Source organism: Amia ocellicauda, chromosome 6 (genome assembly GCF_036373705.1).
Source record: "Amia ocellicauda isolate fAmiCal2 chromosome 6, fAmiCal2.hap1, whole genome shotgun sequence".
NCBI lineage: Eukaryota > Metazoa > Chordata > Actinopteri > Amiiformes > Amiidae > Amia > Amia ocellicauda.
The window spans coordinates 22616738-22637347 of record NC_089855.1 but is presented as its reverse complement, the minus strand read 5'-3'; the positions used below and the strand labels follow the sequence as shown (position 1 = coordinate 22637347).

Below are 20610 nucleotides of genomic sequence, written 5' to 3'. Positions count from 1 at the left end.
TTAGTGTGAGGTTCCTGTCATTTGTTGTCAAATGGCTGATAATTCCATTAGCAGAACATGCAATTTTGCTAATTAAATCAATTCTCCACATTTGGCGAACACTGTATAAAGAAAACGTTATTTTCCCCAACGACAACTGTAACTTCTATTCAAAATCATAAGAATGCTTTTTGAATATTTGCACAATTAAAACAGTTTATTGTTGACATGCAAAAAAAGGAACAATCTACAAAAGGAATTGTGCAACTTTTTATTAGCTATCATACAAGTTTAAGAGAGAACTTGTATACTTGTATATTACAAAGTATTCCATGTACTGTTGTTGGAGTAACCTCCCACGGTTAAAGCCCTTTTCATTTTTCCATTCTTTACACATTCATACTCAGAGATGGAAGAAAATCGTCAGTTTTACTGGAAGAAGTTTCTTCAGCCAAAGCCAAAGTCTTTAGGCCTGTGTTCCTGTTAGAACTTCTTAGAAAAACCTCCCTAAAAGGAAAACATAAAAATGTATTAGAAAATCAACTTAAATTTAGATATGCATCTGCACTAGCAGGAACTATTTTACACTTGACAAATATTTACATTTGGATTATTTTTCCCCCCACTATTCATATGAAGTCAGCATAGAACTAAAGTGGTTTAAATTGTTAATGTGGATAATTAATCTTTGTCTTGAATGTTTAACGGGATCATTATAATGACACAAAGATACCTTTGCTGAAAAACAATCAGTAGCAAAAGTACCAGATAATTGATAAGATGATAAAGGAACCAGTTCAATTAATTTCACTTTATTTTTGGTTTTTTGAAATCTCTCTACTGCAATGCATCTTCAAAGGGAACTACTCTTTCAGGCTTCAAAACATTTTCAGCAATAATAAGCATAACACTGTGGAACACACAGCCTCCTGAACCATTTATTATTTTGCTTATAAATAAAACAAAACAGTTCCCCTAAAACAAATGTGTGCTCAGTAAATGTACTGTTAGCAAAGGGTGAACTGTTGCATAGAAAATATGCGGTCGTCTTCTTTCCTAAAACCATGGAAACAATGCTGTTTGACCTCAATTAATACATTCAGCTTAAACAAAGCATATAGGACTTGTCTGGGTGTTGAACATGTTGCAGCAAAATTCATTTTATTGAGCTCTGAATGTGTCACTTTTGCAAACAGTGAATTAAAGGCAAAACATAACACGATTTGCATCAGAAAATAATCCTATGAACAAACGTTGACACTGGAATATTCATGCCAACTTACAGATGCATTGATACATACAAATATAATTGGTTGCACTACAGTGAATCTGATATTCTCCAAATTTTTACCAGGTTTCATCCGGCATTTTTCGTTATGCACTTCAGTTCATGACTGGTTTGCTTGGTACCACAGAGGTTCTTTTAAATAGTATGAATACATTAATGAAATTGGGTACATTTAAATTACACTGGTAGTAATAATAGATTTTTAAAAGCAATGTTACACCTTCTGTGTAGCATTCACATCAATTTAGAATATCACTATCTGAAACTCAGCATATATTGAATGACCTGTCATATTATATTTTACCTTTAATTGTTCCTCACACATCAGTCTCTAGCTCTAGGTGGCTGATAATACTGTTGTGTAGGCCTTGTGCGTCTTGGTTGCCCATCCCCACCTCGACGATACTCTACTGAGTTTTCATAATATACGTCATCTTCATCCTGTGAGCAAACAATCAATTTAAATTGAATGTTTAAACTAAACTGTGCTGCAGCCTGATATGGTAGCAACAAGCAGGTGAAAATGTGTTTGTTTCGGGTTGTTTAATTTTGTGGGATTTTGGCAAGATCAAAACAGGTTGTATCATATTTCGAACTGGCTTTTCAATCTAATTCACACATAATGAATCTTGACCTTCCCCCCTGTGGGAATCCACTGTGAAATGCTGGGGTAAGTCCCTCCTTCACATTTGGGAAAGCCACAACATGTTTTGTTCTACACATGGTGCTAGCAACAGTATGAGAAAAGCTGGAATTTGGAATATCTGAATATACATCATCTTAACTTACACTGAGCTGGATCCAGGATAATGCACAAGTGGTACAACACAAAGCCTACATCACACAAACTATTTTAAATATATCACCAATTAATGAGTTGGGAGTTTCACTCAGAAGTGAAAATGCACTCTACACTGGACTGGTGTGCAGAAGGGGAAGACCCTTTTCTATATGAAATCATTTTAATTGACCAATACCATCAAAAAATAATAAAGACCTCAAAAAACAGACTGTAGCAAATTGCTTTTTTTTAATTTCTCTAACAGCACAACCAAAAATGTATCTATACCGCAATAATTTAATTGTTCAATAACCATTATTGCAGACAGGGAACAAAAGATTTAATACCAACAATTCAAATGCTGAAAAAATAAAAAATAATATCAAATCAGTTCAAAATTAGACCTCTTCAAATCCACACAGAAATGGAATGGGATATGACAAATATGCACCAAGTTCCCCTTTAAGAGCTTTAGCTGTTCCAATAAAATAAATTTTGCAATAAACAGACAGAGCTTTTAAACTCATGAAACCCAGGTCTCAAGATTTAGTGAACAGAAATAGTAACTGGATACTTTTCCATATGTAACAATTACAGAATTTAAATTAATGCTTTTCCATTGCATAGCTATATTTCTTCAGAAAAATATTGAAGCATATGCCTACATGTTAATTCTATACTTTTAAAATAAATAAATACTATGAAAATAAAACTGCTTTCTGCTTTCTCTATAAATTCTAATCGACAATTTAACATTCTGGAATTTGTCTATGGACTTGACCGATACCATTAGCAAGTTTATAGTACAATTTTCTATAGCATTCAATACCTTATATTTTATTTCTTAAATTATCCAGCTTACTCAACACACTGAGATGTATCCCCCTAAAAACAAAACAAGGCAATACCCACCCATGTCTCAGTGTGAACAGGTTTGATGTTATGGAGAAGCACTTCTTCATAGTTTCCATAATCACTGAACACTACTACAGCTGTGGTTCCTGCAGGATGTACAGCATTGATTCTGGCCCGGTAAAACTTTTTAGGGGAACAAAGAATACACATTTTTTAAAGAAACATGTTACATTTGTATTTATTTATATATTTGCCACATTCTAACCTCTGCAACTTCGGAGATGGTTCAAATTGAGTGTCCTTTAAGTACACAACCGAGTCCTCAACCTCTGTGCTGTAAATTATGCTGTTATATTTGGAGAATAAATACATAAATAAATATACAATTTAACATGTTCAATAATACCTGAGCTATCAACTAACAAACATGGACTGTGACCAGACAATTATCAAAAACTATCTGTAATTCGTGAGATTTGCTAAATTCATACATGACAATTCTTACATACAAGCAATTTCTTACCTTGTTATCTTCCCAATAAAGGGCAAGGCACTGGTCTCCTGGTTTCCAGTTGTCAAACCCTAAAGGGTTAGTTTCTGAAGCAATTGAAGCTTTTTCACACTTGATTGGCCCGGATCTTTTTTTTAGACCAGCATTATAGAACACATTTTTGTTCTCAAAATCTTCAGCAGAGTTGAAGCCTGTAGGTTTAATAGGACCAGTCCTTTTATGCTCCGACTCTCCGTTGTGGATATTATGGGTGTTCACAACAGTTCTAACAGTACTTAAGTCAGGGATCACAGTACTATCTTTAATGACCCATGAATTTGGTAAGTTCGGGGTATCAATTGCTTTTGACTTTTTTTCAATATTATCAGGGGTTTGAAATTTCCCTCTCTTTCGGTTTGCATCAAATTTGTGCTCAAGACGAGAGTTTCCTTTGAAGTCTTGGAAAGTGTTGCTCTCCATGGGTTTTAATTGCATAGTATTTTCCCGTGAGCCCTTCTTAAACAACTCCTCTGGGCCCTGCTGGAAATGTCCCGGCCCCGTGTGCTCTCGTGATCGTGCATTGCCAGGCGGCAGCTGGGCCCCCTTCTTTCCCTCCTCCAGCCATTTCTCCGACCCTCCAGAGTTAGTTTTGTCTGGGCCTCTCCATCGTGTCGAGCATGAATTGTCCTGGACTTGTTTGGAAAACTCATTGTCTTTTTGAAATCGTGGTGGTTTATCATTTCTTTGGGGCCTCATTTCATTGCGTTGAGGGTATTTTGTTTGCATGTGTTCTTTTGGAAAATTCTCTCTTCCTTGGTGAATTGTCTTACTGAAATGCTCCTGATTATTTTGCAAAAATTGGCTTTTTGGCTCTGTTAAGATAAACAAATACAACCATCAAACTTCTTTCATATCATACTAAAACCTATCAAAAGATCAGTGTCAGAGATTAAGACATTTAAAAAGTCAAAACTAAGAAAAGTGAACAAGGTCTCAGAATAGCAGGAAAAATGTCAAAACTGACAGAACATCCTTAGGCGTACATGTAGTCCTGTAATGTAAATCGTCTAGATGCATCAGGTGGTGCTAACCATGAAAAGGGTGCTGTGCAAAACAAAACTGTCTTCACTGCAATGTATATCTAGATCTAATAAATACGATTATATGACCACCCCTACTGTATACTGTACCTAGAAGAACTGATGCTGTTTTGAAGGCAAAGGGTGGATTTGATTTAGATTTTTCTTCTGTTCATTCACTTTGCATTTAGTTAATTGATAAATATAATTATTAACATGTCTATTTTTGAAAGCATTCTTACTTTACAGCATTTTTTCACACCTGCCTAAAACTTTTGCACAGTACTATATATGTGCAGAATTAATAGCAGTATATTTCAGTGCAGTAAATCAAATATTGAAAACAAGCAAACATCATATTTAAACAGTTACAAATGCATAAATTACACAAAAAATTAATCAAGAATGTAACGGAGCAAGAAAGTTTTTTTCCCCTCCAACATCAGAAACTAAATAATTATTTATATTCATCAGCTCCCTTCATTTCCTTACAAACCATATGTTATTCCAGCAAGCCAACAAACAGTGATCTCAGGGACTTAAGAAAAGCTGTCTAACAGAACCACTTTTAAACAGCTATCTTAATTCCTTCAATTAAGCCTCACCATCTGCTTGAATTCATAAGATGAGCATGGGTTAAAAACAAAAAGAAAATGCCACACCACACGTAAGTCTTAGTCTGTATAAAACACATTCAGGCAGTGTTACATTTATTGTTTTCTTATCATATTTCATACTGAATATTAATGTTTCAGAGGTAAAGCTTCTTTATATTTGTACATTCTCGAAGTACATGGACGCAGCCTTGGCCCCCCCTCAGGACAAAGGGGATACGGATCCTGAACTACCTGGACGACTGGGCTGGTGTGCGCAGACTCCAGGCTTCAGGCGCAGGAACATACACCCGATGTCATGTCACGTGACTGCTCTGGGTTTCGCAGTTCACATAGAGAAAAGCTCCCTCGAACACGCACAGACGGTGGGCTTCTTGGGAATGAACCTGGACTCTCAGAAAATGCTCGCCTACCTGTCCAGAGACAGAATCGAGTTGTAGGAGAAATGCACGTGCCCATTACAACGCTGGGTAATTGCCCACAAGCTACACCCAGCGAGACACAAACACCACCCACTGACAGTGACCTGAACATACTGGCAGGCACTGTCCTGGTGGAGAAATCGGAACAATCTGTGCCTCGGCTCCCCTCTGGGATGCCTGCCCCAACGGGAAGTCATCATCACAGACGCCTCCAGAACAGGATGGGGCGCTGTCTGGAATGGGATAGGAGTCAAAGGAGTGTGCAGCGGCCTCTTGTCAGCCGCACACATCAATGTACAAGAGCTGCATGCAGTGTGACTGGCGCTGCACCACTTTCACCATGGTCTGGCAGATAGACACGTCCTTGTTCGGAAGGACAACACATCAATGGTCTACACTCCCCCAGACTATATTGTGTGGCGTGCAGACTTTTCCTGTGGGCGCAAAACAATCTCCGCTCCATACAGGCAATACACCTTCCGGGCGTGTCCAATACAGCGGCGGACATTTTCTCCAGGGGAGGTCCGGACAGCTCAGAGTGGAGAATGAATCCTCAGTCAGTAGAGCAAATCTGGAAGAGGCTGGGACGAGCTCAGGTCGACCTCTTCGCTAAAACAGGCAACAACCTCGTCCTCTGTGGTTCTCCCTGGAGATGGGAGGCAGCTCCCTGGGTGTGAACACCTTTGCTCACCCATGAAGGAACTGCTGTATGCCTTCCCCCCACTACCACTTCTTCCACTGAAGGAGTTCAAGTTCTCCTGATTGCCCCCCAGTAACTGAGACAATTCTGGTTTGCGACGCTGGCACAGATGATAAGCGCGGATCCATGGCAGCTTCTGCTTCGATGGGACTTATTGAGCCAAGCAGAGGGACTGTTATGGCACCCCAACCCAGCACAGCTGCAGTTGTGGGTTTGACCCCTGAAAGGCACCACCTGATGTCTCTGGGGCTGTCTGTTAATGTTGTGGAAACGCTGCAGTCGGCCAGGGCCCCCTCCACCGGGGCCCAATATACTTACAAGTGGTCAGCTTTCCAGAACAGGTGTTTAGAGAGAATTGTGGATCCAGAGTTGTGCCCCATATCGACAATCCTGGGCTTTCTGCAACAGCTGCTTGAAGATGGGAAATCTGCATCCACGCTGAAAGTTTAACTGGCTGCCATCTCAGCATGCCATGACAAGACTGACAATGTCTCCCCAGGAGCCCATTTCCTGGCAATCCAGTTTCTGAAAGGTGCGAGACGCTTGAGACCACCAATAAAGGACATGATTCCAGCCTGGGACTTGGAATTAGTGCTGAAAGGACTGAGCGGTTCTCCCTTTGAGTCCATCTCCACCATGGAGCTCCGCTTCCTCTCGCTCAAGGTAGCCTTCCTTGTAGCGATAACATCGGTAAGGAGAGTTAGTGAAATTCATGCCTTGTCTGTGGATAAAGCCTGTCTGATCTTCTCAGGAAGCAATGACAGAGTTACTCTCAGGATGAACCTGGCCTTCCTGCCCAAGGTCGTGTCAGCATTCCATATAAACCAACCTATTGTCCTGGAGTCTTTCCATCCCCCTCCACATACACCGGATGAGGGCCACAGACTACACACACTTTTCCCTGTCCGGGCCTAGAGGTGCTATATGCGGCGATCTGTGCAGAGCCGCAGATCCGACCAGCTGTTTGTCTGCTACAGTTCAACCACCAGAGGGAGGGCGGTTTCGAAACAGCGACTGGCGCACTGGGTGGTGGACACGATCCGGCTCACCTACGAGACTGCTAATGTTCCCATGTCTGAACACATCTCAGCGCACTCAACGAGGGGTCACGTCGTGGGCTCTTTTTCACGGTGCCACACCTTCACAAGGGTCTACCGCCTCAAAGTGCACCCAAGCTTGGGCTCCCAGGTACTTCAAACTGCTAACCCTCAGGCGCCGTGACGCTCTGCTATCCTTGTCATTGTGGGTTTAGGCTTAGTCAAGTGTTCTTTTTCGTTATGCAACCCTAGCAAAAAGAAAACAAAGCTCACCATCAATGGAGAATGCTCCCATCTTTGATTCCAAGAAATCAAATAGTGTACTAGGGCCTGAAGGCCTACCACCAGATAATTCTTCATCATCATCAAGTCTTGCTCTTCCTCTGCCTCTCCCCTTTCCTGTTTAAAAAAAAAAAAAAAAAGACTATGAAATACGTCTGGTATGGTTAATGCTTTGACAAGAAATATAATTATTCTTATCAGTTTCATTTTAATGTGTCATGCTTTGATCTAATGCCATTTAAAATTGCGATTTCCACAGTCACTTTAGAATGACTCATTAATTACACTTTTATTACCACTATAAATAAAGGCCTCAGTCATTCAAGTTCTATTACCTCTTGGCGGTGGTCCCTGAGTAGGTTTGGAAGGCCTATTGCCTGTTAACAGAAAGTTCAGTGCAGCTTCCAAGTTGTTATTATTGTCCATAAGGGCCTGCCGTGCATCTTCTTTATTAAAACCCATTTCCATGATGTCCCTTAAAGCCCTTTCATCCACCTGTAAAAGACAAGAAAATATATAAATATATGCATTGAAATGTGAATATATTTTTGACAACTGTAACAAATAACCTTACATGATCTAAATATTTGCAAATAAAATCAGTTTAAACTACAACAACATTTGGAACAACTTCCTTTCACATTTTATCAATCTGATAAGTGTTTTTCTAAAGCTTTGAAGTTTCCTCTTTCTCATACTTCAAAGAAGAATGGGTGCTTAAAACTTTCATTTTAGTTTTAACAGCATACATAGTTCATTTATAAGCAAAACTGACATTGCTTATTGACATTGTCATTGCTTTAGTGATACTTACCAACTCTCGATAAAGACTGTCGGACCTGTTTTCAGTCCATGCTGGCTTTTCTTCACGTTTTTTGGGGAAAGAGTCCCTATTCTTGTTGGTCAAGCCAGGTGTAGTGAGATTACTTCCTGCATTTCCTCCACCTCCAAATGTTCTCATCTTTTAATATACATAGAGAGATTTTTAAATACAGGAGAGAGGTTATTCTTAAGTGTTTACTCCAACACAGAAGAAAAAACACAATTACAGACTTAAAGAAAAAAATAGCAATCTCATACTTTCAAAAATTCTACGTAGGGCATCACATCACTATTTCAATACAATATAACAGTCTTAGTGTTATTTTCCAGTTTTACTTATAAATTAATATTGTGAGAAAAAGGATTCATTAAGAGATTCATGCTAAATAATCAACCTAATTTCTATAAATAAACAATATATCACTTAAAATACAAAAAAGCCAATCTGTAAAATACTAAAAAAAAGATTTTTTTGCATTCTAAAAATCTGAACTATAGTTCTTGTTTGACTCTGGTTATCTCCAGAAAGCCACTTCTGAGTACCTGCAGCTTAACAAAAAGTATGATGTCCTTTCTGATAGTCATTGTGGTTCTGTACAATTGAAAAAATATCTTCCAGCCTACCTCTTTGCTTTTTGCAATTTCTGCAATAGCTGCAATCCTTTGCTTTTCAAAATCATCATTTTCATCAGCAGGTTTCATAGCATTGGTGACCTGCAGTGTCTTTCGTTGATCAAGTTCTCTGGTATCCACTTGTTCTGTAGTAACACATTTCTAAAAGCAAAATATTATCTTAAGAATGTAAAAGAAACACAGTATGTATCAGGTATCCTTCCATGTAGATCCATTCAATAAGCAAAACCCTGTTATGACTTCAATATGAGGGTTTCTGGTTTAATCAAATAAAATCTGATATTTTCTTGAAAAATAAAATAAGATGAGAGAGGACAATGGTAGGAATACAAATTATTCAGTTGTATTGATTGTATGTGTATGTAAGTTTTAGGTAATAAAAAAACTACAGCAACTTTTTACAAAATGTTTAACTACTACAAAAACAGTTCACAAATTAAGCAGAAAAATCAACAAATAAAACCCTTCACAAAGATTAGACAAGAATCAGCCTGCAAAACAAACTCTTAAAGAAATACCAGCATGCATTTTATTTCTTGGAATGATTTATAAAAATGATAATGTAGAAGGATAAGCCGACAAATGCTTTTAAGAGACTTTGATCTTTTACTAAAAGCATATAGAAATTAATATACCATACTGTCACTGTTCTGATATCTGATGACATTTAATTATACTGCATTTCACCAGTTAAACAGACTGAAGCGACTCCGATAATGAGTCAGGGCAGTGTCTTTTCATAAAGCCACTGCACTCTCAGGGTAGGGAGATCATCAGTTTGAAGAAGGAAAACTTCGGCAACATCAAACTTACAAATTGGAAATATGTAAAAGAAAGTAAAACCTAAAAGGATAAAAATATGAGGTCTACCTCTCTGTGTGCTATGAAGAATTGAAAGATGATGCACACAGTGAAGAAAAAGCTAAAACACAAAATACATACTTTTATAATCTAGTGAATTCACTGTACTGACAAAACAATTATTTAAAACTTAACTGCTTTAAAGAATTGCCATTTAGGATTTTTAATGTCATATACATTTATGCCTTTATGCATATTTTTGCTTCAATCACTATAGGACTCTTCTGTCACTGTGGTTCACACCAAACATGTTCACACCAAATAAATGTGCATCATCTAGGCCTATACCTCCCAAAATCTTATTACCTTAAATAATAACATACAGATAAACATTGATACGCTGCAGGATGCCTACAGTTGGCGTCAGAATTCAGGAATCAGGATTGAAACCCTGATCTACCAGGTCATGCACACAAGCCCTTTTCTATTCTACTAAAAAATCACAAATATTGAATCACTTATCATTTTAGAATAAATGTCTGCAGCTGCAAATGTAATTGATGACATGCTGCAGAGCCGAGAGGAATTTAAGTGAATTACCTGACCAAAGGGGACAAATGGAGGTGGACCACCTTCAGCACCAATATTAGTTCTGCTGTGTTTTGCCAAACTCTTAAAAATGGAAGGAAGGAAAACAAATAGATTAGTTTCAAACAAGATCTTTACATGTAAATCAGTGTTTTATATTGTGAACAATGAACCATGGAACTATTTATCGAAGGTCCTGCTCACACTGGGGATTCGTGTTGTTTTGTTCGGCTAGAGAACAGTGCAAGCAACAAAGTTCAAGAGACCAATAAACCAAATTCAGTCTAACCAAAGAGAGGGTCTCGGCCTGTTAGGTATGTAAGGTAAGAGGCTCTTGTCCTTTCTGTGATCCCTAAAATAAGAATAATAATTGCTCTGGTATAACCTATCTTTTTTTTTCTCCTTCAATTAAACGCAATAGCAATTTTTACATTTCACTTCTGATGAGGTAGTTTTTGTTATAATTTGTAATGCCTCTTGTTAACCGTTAATTGATGATAATGTTTCCTATACCTTTACATGGATCTTTACAATTTGAGTCCTAAGAAAAAAGTGCATTTCAGCAAAGCAATATATTTGCAAAGCTTTATGACAAAATGAATAATACATATAGAGCCCTTTGATGTTGGTGTAAAATTACAGAATGTAGAATTTATTCTATCCGTGTCCCTTATAAGTATCATATGATTGTAAATACAAGCTGTAATAATAATTTCAAAGGGAATTACATAGTTGGCAAGATGATACTTTACAAAGGGCTGTTATTATCGGGTTCTATGTTTGGTTTGTTCTTGGTGTGTTGAAGAAGAACACAATTGCTAGCTGTCTGTGGTTAGAGTCCAATTCTAGACAACTCCTGGCAGTCTTTTACACTCTGTTTTGCTTACCACAACAGATTAAAAAATAATTAGCAGGATGGCAACCACAATATGCCATCTGTAAGATATAGAGATATAGCAGTAATGCAAGACAATGGACAAATTGGGTCCACTATTCACAAAAGGTAGCCAGATTCCTGCAATATTAACACAAATGAGTAGAGTTTTTAGAAAACATGGAAGTAAACCCATCTAATTTGTTAAAGCATATGCATTTTTATGAAAGCATCTGTATTAACAGGGGACTGCAGGAGACAAACCTTGATCTTAAAGGCTCACTTTATAGAAACTGTCCTTGATTACTCAAATGAATACATGAATACAGAAATACATTTAACTTTTTTTTTTTTTAACAGATTATATATTGCAAGACTTGCATTCTTAATATGCATTTTCAATCTATATAATTCATTTTTCAGTGGTTTTATACGATCAAATTAAGTGTGCTATTAAGTTTACAGTAAAATTGGGGGTAAAATTGGTTGATTTTCTAAATGGGTTCTACAACCTAAATTTCCTTTCAATTAAAGACTTTCAAGGAAAGACTGAAAGTAATTAGATGTATTCCTCACCCTTTGCAGTTCCCATTTTTCAATCATATGATCAACTTCTCCTCCAAGGACAACAATCTTGCTGTCATCAAGCAGTAAAAATCCATTCTTCACCAGAACTGTCCCAAGAAGTTTTACTTTTGTTCCAGGTGGGGTGTTTAAGCTAAATAGAAAAATAAAAAAATAAACCAGGACCCATCATACAGGCTTTATTAATAATCATTCTTTGCTCATCTCAGATATAGAAATAGAGGACTTGTAATGACACTGATGTATTTCTAGTTTTAGTGCTCAATAAATAAATATCAGAAGTATCTAGTTTTAGTAAAAATTATTTAAAACACTGTGGGCACAAAGATCAGTAAGAGTTAACGATATTGACCATTCAAATATAAAATAAAAAGTTCTGGGATCAATAAAGCAAGTCTGCAGGACAAAAGCTTTTTAAAAGTCGATGATGTGGAGCTACAAGGGGAGATCAAGAGGGAAATAACATCAAAAGCTACACTTGACTGATTTGTTCATATCAGTGTAAGAAATTCATTCCATTCATTCATTTATTTCCAACTCCATAAAGATCCCTTGGGGCACCTTTTGTGACTCACACCAAAACAATCTGGAAAAAAATTCCCATTGCTTTAAATCTAAATATTCCCATTCCCATTTAGGATATTACTCCTTCCCTGGTACAGAAGGTATAATCAGGCAACGGCCCCTGTCCTACTACCCAGAAAGTGCCCTCCTGCAGTCTCCCCCCACCGACAATTTGTCCCACCCCAGCCAACAAATCGCCATACCCTTCCTTATTCTCTTTTTGGTTCTGGGAAATATTCTAATGTCACAAGAATCCATGTAAACAATGCACTAGTTTATTAATTAGGGTTCTAAAGGCATTTTCGTTAAGGAGCCTGTTCTCATAAAATGATCCAGGCAGACCTGGACTTGCCCACCTGTAAAAGCTGGCTGACAGCCATCACTGACACTTAATCAGCCCTGCAATTTAAATGAGGTTTTGGCAACACACTAGTAGAATCGAGCTACATGTGCAGTTGGATATGAAGATGTGGATTTCATAATGCTTAGTATCACAGTGCAATTTAACATTGGCTTTGGGTGACAGACTAACAGTAAATTCCAAAAGACAGATAATTGCATTTTCACTTAATCATATTTGTCAGATCACTAAGGAATGCAAAATCTGTTGGGAAAATTATCAGAAGGTCAAAATTGCAGCCACACCTAAAGTATTTTCTAAAACAAAAATGTGTTTACTGCATTTGAAAGATTTTATGAATCAATCATTTGGAAAGCAGGGAGTATCAGTGTTCTACAATTGTACCTTTAGTGTATAAAAACCACCCCAGATAAAACAATAGCTATCAGGACATTGTGGGCATCACACGTATTGAAAAACTTGAAACAGTACTGGCACATCAAACACATCTAACTTATCTTTAGCTATTAAATTGAATTACTTATTTAATCAAATCTGCAAGTTGTGATAAAACAAGCAGAATGTGTAAGAACTGGGTATTGGGACCAGTGAGATTGTATGTTGTAATGAGCAGGAGGCAGTGAATTCAGCAGCAATTACAAATCATCTTTATGCAACCTGAATAAAAACATCTGCATCAACAGAGGCAAGGCCAACCCCACAAAAAACAAACTAGACTACAAACTTGCCAATCACAAAGGGGTAGCACACAAAGTATTCTTGCTTGGGGAAACTAACATACATATTTTGTCTAACCTGTCATTATCACTAACAGGGCTTTCACTTTGACTATTCTGAACAAACCAGTTCTTTGTAACCCAAGGCCATTTGTGCAGAGACTATTTCAGATAGATGCTTAAAAACATAATCATCACAAAGACTTTGTTTAATTTCTTCTTATCTGGTTGAGTGACTTTAAAATAAACTTAATCCCTTCAGTTTTTGCAAAACAGGGCACACTTTTATATTGCTATTTTATAAACAAAATAATACAACTATTTAAATCACCTTAAAATTCTTCACTGTACCTGTAAACATTTCTGTAACTATACATTTTGTCACAGATAAAGGTGTAGGCCAATTACATTTTAAAAATGTACATTATAACAGTCAATCTTAGACCTTTGTGTGTGCATTTATTTCATGCATTTTATTATTCATTGATTTGTTTGGGCAAACTTATTCTAGCAATATAAAATGTATGAAACCTAGAGAAGCCTATGGGGGGCCAAACAGGCCATAATACATTGGATTGTTTGCATACTATATTGGTTCACAACTTTGCATGCGTACTATATTGGTTTGTGTGTGTACCATATCGGTTGTTCACGTGACTCAAGTGAGCAGGGCAGGACTAGAGGGACGAAGGGAAATCAAGGCAGTAGCAGCAGTGCGAGCTTTGTCCTCAAGCAACACATTACTGAATGACTTAACCATGTCATCTGAGCAAGACATTACAGATCACTTTTTAAGTATGAATGTGTGTTTCGTCCCTGTGATATTTGTGTACTGCAGTAATAATAAATAAAATGTTGTTGTACCCGCAATGATGAGTTGGGTCTACTGCTTGGAAAACCCTGCAAGCCTTTAATACTAATCCACACTTATGATGTCCCACATAGCCTATCTACATTTAAAACATTTGATTTGCATACTGCCCATTACTTAAATAAAAGTTGTTGGATATTGCAGGCATTGGACTATTATTATTTTTTTCTTCTAAAAGAGCTCTAGCCCCCATTTGCCAGCATGCCTGAAGACCACTCTGAGTTATTTCTTTATCCACCATCTTTACAGGAAAGTGTTGTGCTATATAATTGAAACTTAAAACAGAAATGTTTAAAAAAACATCTAATGTTTGGAATTGTTTGCTAAATGCACAGAAGATCCCCAGAAAGCTTAATATAAGCTGTGCAACTGAAATTGGTATATCATGGATGAACAAGCAATCTCCGCAAACATTTAACCAAGTTTAAATTATGATGCATTATTTATTAGGCTTAATGCGTCGATTGAATAGAACTGAAAGCAGTGCACTAACTGGAGATGAGCTCGTGTTTAGTACGCAGCTCCATATTAACTCTGCAAGTTTGTTGCAACTGATCCATTATTCTTTTTATTATTATTAATAATATAACAAAAAATATATAATGTTGACACAAACTCTGAATTGTAGAAGGTAGTCTTTACTATAGTTAACCCAAATGTCAAGGTTACTGTGTTCCAGTGTCTTTAGTATTTACTACTTTCAGTATAAAGTGCAAAACCGATAGTGTGCGTGCAAACCAATATAGTGTGTACACAAACTGATACAGTGTGCCCAAGTACATACACAAACCAATATAGTACACAAACAAACTGATGTATTATGGCCTGTTTGACCCCCCATAGAAGCCAATTATCTTATCTCTTGAAGCACTGAGCAGGAAGGAATGTGGTCAGCAAAGCAGTATGAAACTGGAGATTAAATTAAGTGAACTGAATGTTTAAAATGCAGTTTCATAAGAAACAGATTTTTAAACATGTATGTAATATGTTTAATGAACATAACACGTTTCTGACAGTGAATTGAATCCTATTTACATGAATTATATTCCAAAAGCCAAAACAATTCTGTTACAGCATTATACATACATAGTTTGTACATCCGTCCCTGTATGATATCGCACCAATGCCATTGTTTACACAGCATACACAGGCATGGGTCCTGCGCAAGCATGACAATTACTTTGAGAAAACTTTCAGAAGACATTTAATAAAGTCAATTAAGTTTTGTTTTAAAAGGAGTATGCTTTTTTTTTTTTAAGTTTGTCAACAATTATGCGAATGTGTATATTTTTAGTATTTGCTCATCTAAATATAAGGCTTGATTTAAACAGTTTAAAAATAGGAATAAGACAAAATTCTAAAAAAAAAAAAATTGTGAATAGGTTGCAGAGACAAATATAAGCCTCTACTGTGCCATCCTCAGAATCAGTATTCTCTGTGCGATCAGGACAGAGGAGCCCGTACACCAACTTCATTTTTCATTTTTGAATGGTTAAGTGTTTAGACATGTCTGTGATTAAACAAAACACCCTTTGATGACAATACTTTATTTCCTTAACATCAAAGGATTACAAATAAGGAAAAACCCTACAATCTGAGTTGTGTGCGTTTTATTTTATACATTACTTATTCTAAGTGTACACAGTGACACCAATATTGTTTCCTCACCTTATTTTTGACAAGTATTTGAATTCAATCCCCACACAGTTGGTATGGCCATCTGTCATTTGCAGCCTTAGCATCCGTGGCGCTGCTTGCGATTCTTCATGGTCTTTAGGAGCTGCCACATTTCTGATTTTTTGTAGTTGAAGAATACATGGGCCCTCAAGCTATGAAAAAGCATGAACAATAATTCAGTTTTATTCCATTACTGAGCAAAAATAACTTTAGTCTTTTTTTCCTCATCCTTTAAAAGTGAAAACTAAAATGCAGGGCATTGGAACGATTACATATTACAAATGGAAAGGAATTGGGATTTGGTCTACAAATAAACACATGAAAAAGGGCAACTGAAGCCCTGTATTTCCCAGCAGTACATCTACCCTGACAGCAAATCCAACAAAGGACTACAAAGGATATAATATTATAATTCTATTATTTTCTGTCACAGAAATGCCAATATTTTTGTAAATTCTTTGAAAGTCTGGCATGTTTCTAAAGTATGGTACTGCTGATAAACACATTTTCTCCTTTTGCCTGTCAGAGACATCTTGTGGCCATTAGAAGTAATGCTTCCATATTTCACTTTGACCCTTGATATATAACATAGGCATCACAATCATTATGATTTTAAAAATTGGCAGACATATGAGCAATCATAATAAATATACCAATTTATTTTTCAATTGTTCCTGCAATATTTGGCAGTTAAAATAAAGCATTAAAATAAAAATATAACATCTCACATCTGATAAGATTGTCATACTTCTTTCCTTATATTTTTTGTCAATAGGGAGGGTGGTATAATGGCTCTAAGCCCCAGGCAGGATGTTGTAACATCCCAAAGTTGTTTGATGGGGTTTAAAGCAGAGATGTGGGCCAGATACTGAAAGTCTTTAATTATCCATGGATCACTGCCTAACAAACATACTATTTTTATATTTACATTATTATAAAATAAAAGCAAACATCTGTAATATGCAACAATTAAGCTATGTCAATAAATATATATGAACACGTATTTTACATTACAAAACATTGTAATTTCTACAGGCAACAAAAGTGACGGCAGAAGTGATTTCAACTCTAATTAGTCAACTCTAGCACTAGTCTAATTTTAAATAAAATCAAACATTTGTATTTAGTATAACGCCCTAATGTACAGAGCACTTCAAATAATGAAAAGAAAAGAAAATCCTTACATTAAAATGTTAAAGGACTATATGCATTTTATCAATGCCTGTTTGGCACTTTCAATCAAGACCAAAAAAAAAAAGTTTAAAGCTAATCCTGATTATTGGGAATCAGGATCTCTGATCAAGTTCCCATTCATATACTCACTGTTGACTGAATACAGAGAAGTGAAAACATGATTGATTTTGTGTGGCTGTTCTTGGTAAATAAACTAATGAAGAAGGTGTATGTAAGGTTACATATGTGGTGTTCAACAAAAATAAGAGTGCTTAGTCATAGAACAACAAGCAACAATTAAATACTTACCACAAGGTTTCCGTTTTAGCCTAGAGATGAATTTATGCATGGCTTTTGCAAACAGGCCAGAATGCAACTACAACCTCTAATTGTATCCCATGACAAAAACATGAGAGCAGTACACATATGGGGTTGCTAGTGTTCACATTGGTCGAGCGCCAGTATATAAAGAGCAGCGCTCTGGGAAATGCTGGCTCATTAGAAGGTCTTAGACAAAACATTAGTTGTGCAGCAATACTGCCAGAATTGGCCTCTCACAGTGGCAGATATACTGGCTTCATAAATCAGGTCATGCTGGCATTTCCATAGAGTATGAACAAACCTAAGCACATATTGTGACAGTTTGTTGTTCATAAATGTCTCATCATTTGATCATCTGTAATGGTTTATATGGCAACAATTAGGATAATTAATGGTTTGAGGCAAAGATTACAGTTTTATATAATATACATATATACACAAACTGCTACATATAAGATAATACAGGTAAGTATAGTGATTGTGTTGTTTTTGTTCCCCCCCACCTCTTAAAACCTGTGTAATATCCCTTATTCTCCAATTAAAGGACACAGGGAGCTGTGGGGCAACAGCACAAACCACTGCGCCCCCATGCCTCCTGTGTATATCAACCAAAACAAAACAAATGCTACACATCTTTCATTACCCATTCAGCACAATGACAACAAATACAATTTACTATGACAACCAGTTAACACAAACATTAAGGGATATTTCTATAGATATAAAATCCTCAAACAATAACCAAAATAAGTAACAAATGACACATGACAAAATGCGTGTAATTAAATTGTACTGCTCAAACAAGTTCATGCATTGCTTATCACCCTTCTGCAACCTACAACGGGCACACATAAATCAGACACTGCTGAATAACTTACCTTTTCAACTCTTCCACTGTTGATTTCACTTGGCAGAAATTTCTTTCCAAGGGGTCTCAAATCACTCTACAGATAAATTAATAACACCAGTATTACTTAATATGCAGGTTTGAAGATTTTTTTTTTCATTGTAAATGATTTGAAATTGTTAGGTTACAAGTGATGTCCATGAAAGCCATTCACACATTAAGATTTGATTCTTGAAGTTAATTATAATAACGGTTAACAAAGAGGCATATTAATAATTAATTGACACAATACCATTGACTAAACATGCTCATTTAAGGTCACAGTAAATCATATTTTAAATCAGATGACAGTAAACATGTGTAAACAATAACAGCACCACTGTTTTATTATACATAAATGATCAATGTTTTCCACTAACATCTATAATCACAAGCAGAGAATTTTCAAAACTTGAACAGAAAAGACTAAGTACAGATCAAAAAAGCTGTTGTCTTATCATAGAAACAAATACTTAATCCCTTTAAAAATGCATGTGTTGTTTCCAGTTCTAATCTCTAGCAGGAATGATATATAGGCAATGAAAACAATGGATGTAAAACAAACCTACATTCAGCACAACTCTGATTATTTCATGAATGGAAGATTTTTCGGAAGAATTTGTGCAGGCTTCTATTCCCTCATCTGAAAGAAACCTGTGAAAACAGAGGAAATATTTCCAAATCAAGTTAAATTCATAGGGGGTGGTGGGGGGTTCAATATGCTATTTTGACTCCAAACAGTATCACTGAACAATTTGTGGAATATAGGTGATGTATACAAAACTCTTTTTATCAAGGTAATGCATAAGAAAAACTAGGCTTAATAAATAATAGGCTGGCCTTAATATAAGTCACAATTTTCTCATTTATACACACTCAAAGTATTCCAAAGTGGGAATAAAATCATATCTGAAAAGTAACGCAAATATTATGGCATGACCCTTAAAAAGATCTGTCATTCATTTGAATTAATTCTTCAGAAGCCAGTAATGAGAAAGTAACAGCAGCATCACCTAGTGGGAGCAAACTGTCAACTGACTTTTCAATCTCTGCACTGCCTGATAAAATTAAGATAAATGATTACTTTTTACAGAAATAAATTAAGAGTTTTACTACAATCTGGTTATTTACTTTATTGGACATGCATAAAGGCCTTGCAATGTATGCATCAGAAATATGTATTTAGTGAATTATACCATGATAAACACAAGCTAACAAAAGGGAAAAAAAAAACATGCAAATATGTTTCACCCCATGTCTGAATAAACTAACATTTCGCCCAATGTCATTGATTGCGCTACGTTTTGCATTAGTAATGCCTTTAGTTCCACAGTTGAAACATATAATGGAGACACAGATACTACAGAAATAATCAACCAGCATTACTACAAATGCAAGATAAAGGCGCTTTCATAGACCTAATATCAACACTACTAAGAAACATGTAGGCTAATTTAACTAGCTCTGCTGTGGATAGTGGCATTGTGTGCTTCCCATGTGTAGGCTGTAAAAGCTACATCATGTGCTGGTGAATAATACCCTCAATGTATCCTACACGTTTAAAGGTAAATGTGTAATAGTATATCACAACATTGCAATAGCTATTTTTAAATTGTGTATATGATCACTTCTGTACATCTCTTGCACATTTCTACACAATTCAGAATGGCTTTAATACGGTACATGAACAGCGTTTATTTTAATGTATGTATGCATGCATGTGCGTGTGCATATGATGTGATAGATACTTATACAGACATGTTAAAGCGATACACGTATTTTAAAGCCATACAAGAGTTGAAATACAAATACAACAAATACGAGTGTACATCTTCTTACACACGGTATCTGGGAACTCAATGCTCGGTGGTGAAAAGTTATTATACACGATAGCTACATAAGGCCTTCACGCAATACCAGTCTTCATCTTTATTAAATAGGAATATATCGAGTCGATTTATTTATTTTTACTAGACACACGAAAAATGAATCGTATATAATTTAGAATAACTCACTAACTAGTACATTTTACGATATTATCAATGAATACTAAGCTACCTACCAGCCTTCTTTGGAGAGAGCTGAGCTGAAATCAGCCATTTTTCCCCCCATACGGGTTTCAAACAATCGGACTAAATCGTATTTTTAACTTCACTTTACAAACAAGTATTGATCACTGTAAAATCATATATTAATGTATTGATATTATAT

At 36.2% G+C, this 20610-nt stretch overlaps 1 protein-coding gene across 2 annotated transcripts; it reads right to left on the bottom strand.

Moving 5' to 3' along the window:
* Positions 1–236: 236 nt before the first annotated feature.
* tdrd3 (tudor domain containing 3) lies at positions 237–20610 on the bottom strand. Of its 2 annotated transcripts, XM_066706677.1 has the most exons (14): positions 20462–20610; positions 18969–19053; positions 18392–18457; positions 16011–16171; positions 11822–11963; positions 10384–10455; positions 8974–9123; positions 8342–8488; positions 7863–8022; positions 7519–7644; positions 3427–4265; positions 2961–3086; positions 1572–1708; positions 237–486 (listed from the first exon to the last, which is right to left on the bottom strand). In XM_066706677.1, exons 1-13 carry the CDS (start codon positions 20509–20511, stop codon positions 1592–1594), a joined length of 2241 nt encoding a protein of 746 aa, XP_066562774.1. In that variant the 5' UTR covers positions 20512–20610; the 3' UTR covers positions 237–486; positions 1572–1591. The 2 variants fall into 2 exon arrangements, with proteins under 2 accessions (XP_066562774.1, XP_066562775.1); XM_066706678.1 differs by lacking the exon at positions 1572–1708.